We start from the raw sequence: 14,990 nt of genomic DNA, 5'->3' as shown, positions 1-14,990 counted from the left end.
AAACTGGAACACTTACTTCCAGGTTTGCAGTGTTTGGGTTCCAAGCTGTTTGAGTACCAAGGTGTTCCAGAACCAAGGTACCACTGTAGAATAAACAGCCTTCGGGGGGGGGGGGTTCACCACCAAACACCATGAAAAGCAAGTTATTCTGGATCATAGTCTTTCACTTAAAAACTGGTACCTCTTTTTCTCTCCATCAAAAGTTGGTGACTTTACGTCACACAAAGGAGCCATGTGTTGGAGGGACAGCTGTGGAGCTTTGGTGATGACGACATGGCATGTGACCTTTAGAGAGATGGGAATAGGAGTCCATTTCCTTCAATAATTACAGTGATTTCTCACTTCCCCCATAACATTTTGAGAGAGCCCTTGTCCTGTGTTCCTGCTTTCGACACTGTTTCATCAACTGCAAACATTGCTCAGCCTTTTCGCTCTGAGCAAGCACCCAGGAAGGTTGTCCTGCACCATGCAGGTTGGGGCATCTTTCCTGGTTTGGGAGAGAGAGGAGGGGTTGCTAAGCAACCACATGCTTGTCTCTCTTTCCAGGTGTCCCATCAGCTGGTTGGCGATAAAGGGGAAATCAACCAACCAGCCACCTGACCTCCTGGCTAAAACAATGGCTCTATTCACTGTTGGGGTAGGAGGTGTGTGGATTGTGGATGCACTAGGAGAGGAATCTGAGCCAGTGGCCTATTTAAAGATGGGTCACCAGCTTGGCCCTATTCAGCCTCCATCTCCTACATCTTGAAGCGATGAACTGAAGCTCCAGACATCATTTTGACCCACTGGAATTCCCTGCAATGGTAAGATAAAAAGGTAAAGGGACCCCCTGACCATTTGGCGCTCATCTTTATTGGCCGAGGGAGCCGCGTACAGCTTCCGGGTCATGTAGCCAGCAGGACTAAGCCGCTTCTGGTTAACCAGAACAGCGCACGGAAATGCCGTTTACCTTCCCGCTGGAGCAGTACCTATTTATCTACTTGCACTTTGACCATGCTTTCAAACTGCTAGGTGGGTAGGAGCAGGGATCAAACAACGGGAGCTTACCCCGTCGCGGGGATTCGATCCGCCAACCTTCTGATCAGCAAGTCCTAGGCTCTGTGGTTTAACCCACAGCGTCACCCGCGTCCCATTTAATGGTAAGATACCCCTGTTAAATTCTTCTCCGATGGCTTCATGAGCTGCAGAATATCTCAAGCATCTCAAGCGTGACTCTGGCATCCTACACTTGTGGAGATAGGAGAGCAAGGGGCAATCTGGAAATAAAATGACTGATGATGTGCATCTATCACTCATCCTCCAACATTCCCTGCCAATTCAAAGTCAGAAACATTGGTAAATCACTCTGCCTATTTTTTGTCTTTTGCAGGGGTGGTTTCTTCAAACATTCTTGGTGTGTGTCACTAGATTTGTCATGAAATATAATTAGATCTTTTTGACCAAATTTGATTCAGATTCCGTTGTGGTCCAAGCCACACACTCCCTTCAGGTAATGCCCTTTTTGCAATGTACTAACAGGCCAGTCTCTGTGCAAAAGAACAGATGGAAACAAAATTTCTGATATCAGAAATAGCAGCGTTCAGAAACCAGAAGTGGGATCATTTCAATCTCTCCAGACACTTCTGACTTAAGCGTTTCCTTTCTCAGACAGAGGGATTTCAGAGGGAGACTCCAGGATGAAACTGTCTGGTTAGAACCAATCAAGAAGTCTGAATCTATAAGTTTCTATAAGACTATGGTTTCCTGTTCCCACTGCTGGGGGTAATTTACACAGCAAAACCTGAATGATGGGGTAATCACCAGTTTTTGTTGCTGTTAATTGGTTGCTTTGCTTAGCTACAATTGCTGTACTTTTTGAACTTTCATTCCCATACAGCCCTATTTTTTTCCTCTCTCTCTTTCTAGCTAGGGGTGTGGGTTGTGTGCATATTAACAGTGACTAACAAAGCAAAAATATTACCATATTGCATTTGCTGAAGCTAAGTGGTGGCAGGTATTACTATGTCCCAAAGTGGGGCCATATGGTCTCAAGGTTAAAAGTCTATAAATCCAGACATTTTATCTTGTTTCCAGTGTTCCCGGAACAAGGTAGTTTCTCTCTTGCAGTACCTGATAAATCAGAGGGGCTGTGATTTTCCAGACCGAAGTGCTTTGCAAGTGGTTGTTCTGATAGATATATTTTTTTCAAGTTTGGAGTGGATTTACAGTATGATTCCTAAAACATGTGCGTGGGTCAGTTGATGTTCTTACACACAAACTGACTGTCGCATCTCACACTCAGCATGATAAATGACATTGGAGACCTGCAGGGAATGTTTTGTTTCATTTAGTAAGTCCTGGCAGTCCTTGTGCTCTTGAAGGGAACTGTCTCCATAAGATAAATACTGATAAAACGTTCAGTGGTTGGGTTTGTCAGGATGTGATCCAGAATGACTGATGGGTGGCTTACATACAACTCTCGCTTTCATAAACTTAGAGGCTGGCAGAAAGGTATTTAACAGTATATAACGCTTTTGAAATGGACTTTAGACTTTGAAAATTTATGCTGTAAGACCATTCTAGCCTTTCAGTTGCCACAAAACTGCTGTCTCCACCCACCCAAATAGTGTTGACCTTCAGCCGTCTCCCTCTGCAAATAAATGTCATGTGTGGTTTGACCCTCAGGTTCAAAGTCACAATCCTGGTCCCTCCTCAGAGGCAAAGGGGGAAGAGAGATCATGGGTGTCGGAAGAGAATGGTGAGCTATTTTATGGGATTGGACCTGGGAGTTATAAAAACTGGGTGGGCAGTAGACAGGGCCAGCCCAAGACATTTTGGCACCCCAAAACTGCACCCCCCTCCCCACCAGGGAAGAAGAGGTGAGGGACAATTCACATCAGGAACAAGTGGGGAAGAAGAAGAGTTTGGATTTGATATCCCACTTTATCACTACCCTAAGGAGTCTCAAAGCGGCTAACATTTTCCTTTCCCTTCCTCCCCCACAACAAACACTCTGTGAGGTGAGTGGGGCTGAGAGACTTCAGAGAAGTGTGACTGGCCCAAGGTCACCCAGCAGCTGCATGTGGAGGAGCGGGGATGTGAACCCGGTTCACCAGATTATGAGTCTACCGCTCTTAACCACTATACCACACTGGCTCCCACACTGGAAGGAAGACTGACATCGGGATCTGCTGCCCTGATGAATCCTAGTCACCTTGCCTCATGAATGGGCTGGCCCTGAATACAGGTTTCTATAGTGGTACCTCGGTTTAAGAACGATTTGGTTTACAAACTCCTCAAAACCAGAAATAGTGTCCCGGTTTGAGAACTTTACCTCGGTCTAAGAATGGAATCTGAATGGTGGAAGGGCACCAGCTGCGGGAGGCCTCATTGGGGAAAGCACGCCTTGGTTTAAGAACAGTTTTGGTTTAAGAACGGACTTCCCCAACAGATTAAGTTCATAAACCAAGGTACCACTGTATTGGGATCTGCTGCCCCTGTGGATCCTGTCGCTTGAGGTGGTCATCTTCTTCCTCCTCCTGCTTTCCATCTCCTGCCATCAATATTTTCTCAAGATGAAACCCAGAGCACTAACAGGATTATAGGAACAAGGAGGAAGCTTCCTTATACCAAATCAGATTCTTGGTCTGTCTTGCTCAGTACCGGCATCAACTCTCTGGGTTTCAGGGAGTGGACATCCTCAGGTCTACCTGATAATGCTATTGGGGACCATTTGCATGCAAAAAGCTCTGCCACTGAGCTACAGCCCTTCTCCGATATTTCAGTTTCCCACCCCATAATCTAATTTCTCTCTCCTTTTGTATCAAGTGCCTTCAAAAACATTTCTTGCAAACTCCTGCACAGCCCAGAGGTGCCTCTTGCTTCTGGGATCCTTTGGCTTGCTGATTGGAACAACCATTGGGGTATGGTTTCTGGGTAAGTACAGGCCAGCTGGGAGGTTGTGCATAGCCAGGCTTAAGTGGGCACATGGAGATAAGTTGCTTCTTCGGTAGCCCAGCTCTGGTGGTTACTATGTGGGGCGCAGTATCTAGGCTGCTGTTCCACCCTCCTTCTGCCATTGTCCTCTTAGTGAAACAACTGCAGAAGCCCCTTCCCCTTCAGGGGTCGTTCCCCCTCCCGGGCCCAGAGGCTGCTCTAACAAGGTGCAGGGAAACGATGGAAGAAGGGGAGAAAGACCAAGACGCCCTCGCTGGAGACGCTGGCAGCAAAAAAGGTTTGGAATCTCCAATGTAGCACTAAGTTAAAGGCACTAAAGAGGTGTACTCGTTTTGCCCGTGAAATGGGTGTTGTTGTGCAAAAGAACGCATAACCATGTTGTTGGTAGCTTTGTTGTGCAATGGGTTGCGCAATGGGTTGCACAAGTTTCCGTTACTGCAGCTAGGGTTGCCGGACCTCCAGGGCGGCAGGGGAAGGGCTTGAATCTCCAGGTGGGCAAGAGTGCTTTTGATTGATTGATTGATACTACAATTATGCATGCTGTTCCCAAGCTTCAATTACCAGGAACCAGCTGCAAAATTGCATAGACTCTCCACCGTGAGCTGCCCTCCCCTGTCCCAAACAACCTCTATCTCCAGGGCTCAGTGGATGGAGGGTGTACAGAGGAAGAATCATCAGGGTCTGCCTCTGTGACACCACCAGGGTCTCAGGTTTGGGCCCTGAAATCTCAGGGTCTGGGATGTTTCTGATCTGGCAACCCTAACTGCAACTGTTGCATTGGATTCCTCTGTTGCACAAGATTGAAGCTCACCTGTCCGCTACTGCAAAATCCCTAGCGCTAGCAGACAGAGAATGCAGGATACAGGTGATATATATATTACAGTGACTAACACAACATTTTTTAAATGAACTCTTTTATAAAAAAAAATGGCAAACTCTAATGAACTGAAGACTGGAAAAATGAGAAAGTGAGAGAACTCAAAACTGACAGGTTCATCCCAATGTGCTTAGAAGAAAGGTGGAATGTGTTTAGGGGGTGCTGGCTGTATGGATAACAGAACTTTTGAGGAGCACAATTCATGAGTGAAAGATCCCTAGTGAGGCTCATAGAAGGAATCTAGCTATTGCAAACAACCAGGTAAAAGCGGAAAGAAGTAGACACAGCTGCATACTCCTTACACCGCTTGCTGCCACTATCTCCCCTTAAAAAATAATAATGCCTTGTGAAGGCCTGATTGCCCCAAAATGATGGATAATACAGAATTCCTTCCCAGCAGGAGCAGATCAAGTCCAGCAGGATGAGGTTTTTAATCCACCCCGTTTTAGTATTTTTCAGAATAAACAGAAGCAACTTCTTATTGGAAGTGCAGGCTGAGGGTCAATCCAACTGGTTTCCGGTATGCCATGAAAACTGGGATGTCTCCCTGGGGATGCAAATCTGCAGGTGGCTGGGTCACGCCCGGTAAGTGCAGCCAGATGGGGTGTCAAATCTTCCCAATCCCCCACGCTTTGTTGTCTTGTCTATGAAAGGCAGTTGCATAAATCAGTCCGTCAGCTCACAAGATATGGAACCTGTCCTGGATATCTACAGAACCCCTCCAGAGGTTTCATTATTTCGCATCACTGAAATTGTAGTCTTCCAGGTCTGGTTGTAGCACACTCTTACATGCACACAAACACACACACACTTTGCTAATTTTCTGGGTGACGTTTTTATTTTCGGTACCACTTCTGCCTCTCAAACTTTCCACTCAGAGACACTCTCCCGTACCACTTAACATTCATTCATTCATTCAAATGTATTTAAATCATTCCCATACCATTTCACATTTACAAAGGAATCTGCAAGTGGTTTACAACTTGTTTTTATTTTATTTTTTTAAGAAATATTTATTAAAGTTTTACAAAAACAAGAGTACAAAAATACATGAAAAAATAAAAAAATAAAAATACAACATACAAAGGACAAAAAGAAAATAAGAAAAAATTAAAAAATCCGTTTTTCATAACTTTAAACTCATTTGCTTGTTTCTTTGACCTCCTCACACCTCCCCTTCTTGTGTTCCCATTTACATAATCAAATCAGGTTCCCATTTACATAATCAAATCAGCAAATCCTTACCCTCTTTCATTTATCTTAACTCTATATCTTAACATTTTATAACTCTATATTTTCATCCATTATCAATTCATTTTTGCATATTCTTATTAACTTTGTTGCTAATGCCACTTATTTTCAATCCAACATCATTTTAACATTCATTAATTTTACAGTGTTTCTGCAGATAGTCTTTAAATTTCTTCCAATCTTCTTCCACCAACTCTTCTCCTAGGTCTCGGATTCTGCCAGTCATTTCTGCCAATTCCATAAAAATGTTGAACTGAATAACACATTGCAAACTAGAATCTGATACAAATCACTTATAAGATCTTGCTGCTATCCAGGCTTCAGCCAGTGACAGATCAACATCTCCCAGGCTTTTAAAAATGCATATATATATCTACGAAAATCTACGAAAGCATATATATATATATATATATATATATATATAATTTCAGATTTTATTGTTAATATGTATTTCAAAAAATACTAGCTTTGATTATTTTGAACATTTTTTAAATCGATGTGGTCTTTTTCATTTCATTTTATTTTATTTGCAAACTGACATGAAAATTCATGTTGAAGTGTGGTGTAGGCGTCCCAGCCAATGAGCAGCCAATGGGCAGCCAATGTTTGGCCTTCCAGATGTGTTCTGGACTACAACTCCCATCATCTTTTGCCATTGGCCAGGCTGGCTGGGGCTGATGGGAGCTGCAGTCTAACCACATCTGGAGGGCATCCCTGGAGTAGTCCATACCAATGTAGGAAGAGCCAGTGGCTCCATAGATTCATGAACACACACACACACACACACACACACACACACACACACTGGTATGATTTTTCCCAAAGTGATGATTCCTGTCTGTCACTCCTGCAGGCTCACCCACCACAAAGGGGTAAACCTAACAGATGTGAAGCTAAACACCACCCAAGAGTTTGCTCAGATTTTGCCCAACTGGAAACGAAACATCAAGAATAAGTGGCAAATGAGGTGGGTCCCCTGATTAAGCTGAACTTCTATTTTCTTCCTTTTGTTTAATGTCAAAACATGATTTCAGACTTTTTGAGTGGCATCCAATTTCTTTTTTTAAAAAAACAACATTTTATTAGATTTTCCAACCATCCAAAAGTAGAAATCACCATAACGGAAACAATAGTAACAAACACACACAACTGTATGCCAAAACAATTTCAAATCCAAAAATAGGGATTCTCTGAATCCCGTGACTCCCCTCCCCTGGGTACTGTACATTTTAATTCACACACCCCTACAACCACTTGTTAAAGTTTTTGCTGCAGTAATATCTCCTGAGCAGGATGAATAAAATATTGGGGGGGGCAGATATTTTATTGGGGGGGGGTCAAAGGGACCTTGGCCCCTATGCTCCTGAGGCAGGCAGATGCCAGCCTATTATTGGTTCTTTGTAATCTGCCTTAGGATATATTTGTCTGGAAAATGCCACAGAAATTTGATCAGTCAAGAGGATTCTATCAGCTTACCAATTTCCTCAGACTGTTGTATCCAGAAATTGTCGTGGCTGTGCATAATGGGTCTGTTTGGGCTTCACAGCATTTAACCACCTATTTGTTTTATTCAGGAGTAGATGCCCTTCAGGTCGGATTGTGGCCCTCAAATGTTCTGGTAAGTAACCCAAACTCACCTTATGGTACTTCAGAAACCATCATACATTGGTGTCCTGATTTGCCCTGAAAAAAAGCACCTTCTCACCAATAGCCAAATCCAATGTTGTTCACATCCAGCCATCTTTCATAAGCAGACAAACAAACATCTAAGGCAGGCATAGGCAACTTTCGGCCCTCCAGATGTTTTGGCCTACAACTCCCATGATCCCTAGCTAACAGGACCAGTGGTCAGGGATGCTGGGAATTGTAGTCAAAAACATCTGGAGGGCCGAAGGTTGCCTATGCCTGATCTAAGGCAATGCACAGTCTGGGTGCAAAATGAAATGTGTGCAGCCATTTGCACGTTGAGAGCCTTTATCTGCATTAAATACACATGCTTTATTCCCATCCTTTGCTGTGACTGAGGTCCAATCTGCACAAAACTGAGGTGGGCCTCAGGAACCTTCACATTCTTAAAGGATGCTGGGATGTGGCCCTTCACCCTAGGAACACCTCAACACTCTTTCAAGCAAAAGTTGTTTTTCTCTCAGATTCCTTGGGAGCTAATCTGAGGAGTAAGCCCCCCACCTTTCATCTTCCCCACAGAGTGTGGCTCCAAGGCTCCACAGGCAATGGAGAGAAAGGACCCATCTCCGGGGCACTGGCCGTGGCAGGTCACCCTTTATCACGAGGCCAACCATTTCTGCGCAGGCTCTATGGTGTCGCAGGAATGGATCGTCACAGCTGCTCACTGCATGCACAAGTAAGTGTGGGAGAATCTGACTCCAACAGCAGGAAAGAAGGTGCAGATTTGGCCAAAACTTTGTCGGTTTTTCATAGAATTGTAGGGACCACAAGGGTCATCTCGTCCAACCCTGTTTTCGCCCAATGTGGTGCTCAGATCCACGACTCTAAGATTAAGAGTTTCATGCACTGTCGACTGAGCTGTCCCAGCTCTTCTGGACAGTTTTGTGTAGAGATGCAAATTTGTAATTGCATGGACAAGTCCTCCCGCTGCATAGCTCATAGGTAAGTCATTGGCTACCTACCATCTTACTTAGTGGATAATCGGCTCAGCCTTGAGACACCATTTTTATCTGGATGGAGGACCATGCATGGAGTAAAAAAGGGAAGGCTGCTCTCCTCTGCTAATGGCCCCATCAATTGAGAGCAACAGAAGCAACTTAGCAAAACTTAATAAGGTTTCTTGCATAGGGAAGCCAGTGAGGGTCACTAGGTGTCATTGGCTTTGAGGAGGGAACAGAATGGGTGGTATTGCCCCCAGAAGATGTCACTGTTGGGGGAATGTGCAACAACCTCATACTGAGCCAGAACATCGAGGTCCATCCAGCTCAGTATTACCCACCATAGCTGGCAGGACCTCTCCAGGGACTTAAATGGGATATGCTGGGGATAAAACCCGATACCTCTTGCATGAAGAACAGATGCTGTACCAGGAAGCTATGGTCCTTACCTATGGATGGCACTTGATGCAGTCCCATCTCCAGGTTTTTTGGGGTGTTGGGTAATGAACTCTTCAGGCAAGGTCTTAGTATATAGGAGAGAGGGTATGCAAACAAGTTTTCTCACGTCTCCCCACTGTTTCCAAACATGTTGGGCTTTTCCATGCAAAACGAGACAGGTGGATGGACCACTTGGACTACTGCAATGTGCTCTATGTAGGGCTACCTTTGAAGGTGACCCAGAAACTACAACTAATCCAGAATGCGGTAGCTAGGCTGGTGACTGGGAGCGGCCACTGAGACCATATAACACCGGTCCTGAAAGACCTACATTGGCTCCCAGTACGTTTCCAAGCACAATTCAAAGTGTTGGTGCTGACCTTTAAAGCCCTAAATGGCCTCGGCCCAGTATACCTGAAGGAGCGTCTCCACTCCCATCGTTCAACCCAAACACTGAGGTCCAGCTCCGAGGGCCTTCTGGCGGTTCCCTCACTGCGAGAAGTGAGGTTACATGGAACCAGGCAGAGGGCTTTCTCGGTAGTGGCGCCCACCCTGTGGAATGCCCTCCCAATCCAATGTCAAGGAAATAAATGAATCTGACTTTTAGAAGACATCTGAAGGCAGCCCTGTTTAGGGAAGTTTTTAATGTTTGATGTTTTATCACATTTTTAACGCAGCCAGATAGGTGGGGTATAAATAATAAACTATTATTATTACTATCATCATTGTTATTCGGTCTTGAAACCCTTTCTGAATATCTGGCACATTCATCCTCTGGAGATGGAAGCGAAAAAGCCCAGTGAGGCAGAAGTGGAAGTCCAAGCATGTTCAGGATTTTTGTTTCATTCCAGACTTTCCGGCTGGGTGGCCTTTGCTGGGCTTGAAGACCACACCAGTGGCAAAGAGCAGGTGGAAGTGGCAGTGGAGAAGGCGGTTCCCCACCCCAACTACAGCAGCAGGAGCCCCGACTATGACATTGCAATGCTGAAGCTGAAGGAGCCTCTGCGTTTCTCAGGTGAGCTGTGCCAGCAGCCGGCGATGGTGGGCCATTTATCCATAACAAAGGATCCAGATTTGCAAAGGGAGCTTTATACATGTAAGTGCACATTTATAAATAATTGCTATAATTCAAATGGAAATGCAATTAATTTCACCATAGGGTGCTTCCTCATTCTGTTGTCCAGGTTTTGATAACTGTTGATGGGCAACTTCATATCGTGCTTAATGTTTAAACCAGACTTGGGCTGGGCATCCTTTTAAAGAAAGGAGTGGCCACTGCAAAGCAGGACACACAGCCACCATCCATCCCACTTTGAGAAGGACTCTCACACCATAAGCTTTGCTCTTGGCACAAAGGCTAAAGGGTCGGCAAGGCTTACTGGGCGTGGGACGGATCACTCCCGCGGAGAACCTCCATGGGCTGGACAGGTGCAACGTGATGCCAGAAATCGTATCTGCACACATCCGCAGCTCCAGAAATTGCTTCTGCGCATGCCCAGACGCCAAAGGTTGTGCCTGCGCAAAAGCGATTTCCGGCATCTGGGCATGCGCAGAAGCAATTTCTGGAGCTGCGGAAGAGAGCCCCCCCACTGCACTGCGCCGGCTTAGCACAGCACGCAGGGACTTGCCGAGCAGGCAGCTCGGTTTGGGGGCAGCTCGTGAGCTGGTTAAAAGGCCTCCATGGGCCGCAGGTTGGGGACCCTTGTCCTACACCATCAGTTCAATGGCTATAAGATATATATCCTTCCTTCCAAGATACTGTTGGAGCTGTGTGTTTGCCCCAGTACCATCAAGACATCCCTAGCGGAAGCACATGCTGGATTTCGGCTCAGGACGCCACAAGATTAGAAAATGGTAAGTAACAAACCTAGAGAGATTTTATTTAAAAAATGTTTATGTATATAGAGATACCACTGTTGCAAGGAACAGGGTGTTGCTGCTTGTTTTGCAGCCACAGGTAACCCTGCTGAGACGCTGATGGAAGTGCCAGTGACCCTGCTCAGCACCCAGAAGTGCAACAGCTCATGTAGGATGGCAGGGGAGCTCAGCCCTAGAATGCTCTGTGCCCACTACTTGGATGAAAACACTGAGGCTTGCAAGGTAATAGCTGGGAAATGTGTGGCTTTGCAGTTGTAGTGGGATAGGGGGCACGTGGGGTCAGAAATACCGGGGTGAGAGCAAATGCAGACTTTGGTCTTGCAAATTTCAGCGGCGCACTGTGCGAGACCAAAATTTGGAACTCCCACCACCTCTTGCCTTCTGTTCTGCTCAGTTCACAATGTCAAAGTTGCAGCACCCCCTAGGCTCAGTGCCCATTGCAGCAGAATCGTCTGCGCTGCCTAAATCCGTCTCTGGTGAGAGGAGTCCCTAAAGGGTGAGGGAAACCCTACAGAATGCCGAGAATCCAAGGAAAAGTAGTTTAAAATACATGATTGTTTTCAAACTGTATTACATATTAGTGAAATAATCATTTGACAAAAGTTATTTTATTAAAAAGTAAAATCAGAGCCCAGTGTTCTCATAGCTTTCCAAATTGCCTTTGCATTCAGGAAGGAGCAGGTTTTAATTTGAGCGACAGAATACAGAATTTCCTGCGTTACGTTTCCTTACATCACCTCAAGTCAAAGGGCTCAGAGACTTCATTTTTAAAATTGCATACACGTATTCGCAGAGAGACAAAATGGAACAGAGCTGACAGTGCCTTGGTTTTAGCCAATGAGGTCTATAGAACCTTGTCTAAGTTGCTTTCCTGTACAAAATGGATATTTCCCAAGAAAAAAGCAAATGTTTATCAATCATTCTCTACTCCATGGATGGTAAATTCTTTCCCTTTCTGTTTAAACATGATAAAGCAGCTCTCCCTTCTGCTGGTTTCATTTATGTCTTCTCTTCTTCTGCCTTTTTAATGCTGGAATTTGTTTACTGTTCCTCTACCCCTGGCTGTTACTGGATTTTAATGTTTTATTGTTCATAAGCCACCCAGAGAACACTGTCATGGGAAGGGACGCTATAGATGTTCTAAACAGGCAAACTTGGTGGAAATAAGTCTCCTCCCTGAATTAAGAATAGCTTGGTAAAAAGCAGAGTGTCTAGGTTACAGGAGAGGGCCAGGTTAATAAAATAAAATAAAAATCCTATTTCCCTCTGGATTGAGAGACCAGGACATCTACACATATCAGAGACCATCTCCTTGCTATTTGCAGGCCACGTGGGGAGGACCTCTGGTTTGTCTGCTTGAGCACGTCTGGCGTTTGGTGGGGATTGGGAGCCAGAGGACCGGGTGCAAGGAGCCTGGACAACCTGGTGTTTATACAGAGGTGGCAGAGTTCCTGGACTGGATCCATCATGTCATGGAGGTGAGTGGGGAGCGAGGTTGGGATTGCTGGAGCCAGTTCATGCAACCATCATTGCAGCGGAACACTTGGCTGCAATGATATTCCTGCCACCTACCCAAATATTCACCATGTGAGAACACACATTTGGAGCATCCTGAGGACCACATAATCCACAGGGATGCTGCAGGGAAGAGGATGCTGGACTAGGATGGCTTTGGTCTGCTCCAGCTGCAGGGCTCTTATGTTTACAGAGCCCTTTAGCAGTGCAGGAGAGACTCACACAAGCTCTTGCACTTCTGGGACAAAAGGGGTGTGAGGACACGAAACAAGGAATCATGTTCACATGTGGTGGGGGTGTAAATATGTACATTTTTCTTCCGGCAAAGGGTGTTTAAGAAGATAGCAGAAATCACGGGGTTAAAGCTGACCCAAAGTCCAGAGGTAGCACTATTATCAATTTATGATGGGGTGGAAGGTTCACAGGCTATGAAGGACTTGCTGACAAATTTATTGACAGCCGCACAAATTACAATAGCTAGAAAGTAGAAGGGGCAAGCAGAATATAAAATGGAAGAATGGTGCAAAGAGGTTTGAGATATAGCCATTAATAATAAATTAAAGTGTGCCACTAAGGCAGGGGTCACCAACCATGGGCTGGAAGCGGGCCGTGGAGGTCGTTTGAGAGGCCCACAAGCCACCCCCGAACCGAGCTGCCTGCTTGCGAGCTGCGCTAAACCGGCACAGTGGGGCACAGGGACTCACTTCCGAGGCGCTGGAAATCGCATCTGCCCACGTGCAGACGCTGGAAATCACGGGCGCACATGCGATCCAGCCCATGGAGGGATCTCCGCGGGACCGATCCAGCCCAGGCAAGATAAAGCTTGCCGGCCCCTGCACTAAGTTAAGACTGGGAATATGTAGGAGAAATGGTTTTGAAGAGATATGGTGTTTGTAGAATTTGTATTGTTAAAACAGAAAGGGCTTAAACCAGTGCAAGAGGTGCCAAAATTTTGGGAGGTTGGAGTTATAATGGAATGGTCTCGGTAGTGGGGTGCACATTTTTATGATTATTTATGTATGATTAATAATTTAATAAAATGCAAAAAAGGGAGTGAAGCAAAAAGGGAAGGCCCCTTAGCCCTCTGCTCCCCATAAAAGTAAGATGCTACTATTTCTACTTCATTTTAATATGAAAAATGCCCTCCAAGAGCCATGCTGGTGCCCGGTTTTCCCATGGCAGAACCAGCACAGAACTCTTAATAACCAAGAGCCTTTCAGAATGTTTTCTCTTCCTGCTTTGCCCCAGCCAACCCTGCACCCAGCTTTAGAAGCAGCCCAACCATTAGGCAGAAGGAAGCAGCTGCCTTGGGTGTGCTGCAGGGCAGGGAGCCAGTGTGGTGTAGCGGTTAAGAGCAGTGGACTTGTAATCTGGTGAACCGGGTTCGCATCTCCGCTCCACAACATGCAGCTGCTGGGTGACCTTGGGTTAGTCACACTTCTCTGAAGTCTCTCAGCCTCACTCACCTCACAGAGTGTTTGTTGTGGGGGAGGAAGGGAAAGGAGATTGTTAGCCGCTTTGAGACTCCTTCGGGTAGTGATAAAGCAGGACATCAAAACCAAACTCCTCCTCTTCTTCAGAAGTCGGCCTGCCCTGTGCTCCCAAAGCTAGACTGCTGAGTAGGTGGAGGACTTTCTCCTATCACTGAAGAGGCAACTGCCAGTCCAGTTGGCTTCAGTACACTGAAAAGGAGGGGTGCCATCTTGCCCTTTCCCCAAAATGTGTTGAGCCACTATCGCTAGGGACAATGACTTGAAAGGCATAGGATTAGCCTACTAGACAGACACAAACCCAGCAGCTTTCATTTTAGAAATTCAGGGTTAAGCAATGGCTCAAAAGCTGTCCCGTTGCCTTCCAGAGCTACTAGTCGCCAGTGGGTGAGCACAGAAGAGCCTCTGCACACCCCACATCCAGAGTCCATCGTCCCACCTTGCAACAGCACAGAATCCAGAACTCAAACCAGGAAGTTTCTCCTGCCCCTTCAACATTCCCACTTCTGAGCACATGGGGCTGAGAACCTGTCATTGTAGAATGTTCTCTTCCAAGGATGAAATCTTACGCAATTGCTCAATAGCACATTCTGCTGGGTGAACAAGCACATATCTGCCTTGCCAAAAAAAACCCCACACCTTCCTAAGCCCTCACCTGTGCTAATATCATTAGCTTTTAGCTGAAAGAGGGCACAACAAGCACACCATCAGAAAGCCACTGGATGAATGGGTAAATGTGGTTCCAAGTGAGTGTAAAGTGATGCACACTGAGGCAATACAGTAAAATCACAACTTCACATATACACTGGTGGCCTCGGAGCTAGCAATGAATGACTTGGAAAGGAATCTTAGGGGCTGTGACGGATTGCTCAAGGAAAATGTCAGCCCAGGGTGCAGCATCTGCAAAAAAAAAGTTAATTCTGTTCTAGAGATCAATAGGGAATGGTCTGCAAAAAATCTGATGCCATTATATGAATCTAT

General features: G+C 45.7%; 1 protein-coding gene across 1 annotated transcript; it reads left to right on the top strand.

Annotated features, from left to right (window-relative positions):
- Window positions 1–675: 675 nt before the first annotated feature.
- On the top strand, window positions 676–13,178 carry TMPRSS5 (transmembrane serine protease 5). Its single transcript, XM_083714077.1, is given in 13 exon segments — window positions 676–803; window positions 2,665–2,737; window positions 3,808–3,915; window positions 4,070–4,213; window positions 5,263–5,398; window positions 6,918–7,031; window positions 7,639–7,682; window positions 8,270–8,426; window positions 9,978–10,141; window positions 10,882–10,980; window positions 11,078–11,226; window positions 12,330–12,506; window positions 12,509–13,178. Coding segments are annotated over 13 exon segments (1,455 nt in total). The 5' UTR covers window positions 676–800; the 3' UTR covers window positions 12,596–13,178.
- The last annotated feature ends 1,812 nt before the right edge of the window (window positions 13,179–14,990 follow it).

The sequence above is a fragment of the Podarcis gaigeae genome (genome assembly GCF_964106915.1).
Source record: "Podarcis gaigeae genome assembly, chromosome: 15".
NCBI classification, from domain to species: Eukaryota; Metazoa; Chordata; class Lepidosauria; order Squamata; family Lacertidae; genus Podarcis; species Podarcis gaigeae.
Note: the sequence above shows the minus strand (reverse complement) of the source record. Positions and strands in the feature narration are given on the sequence as shown.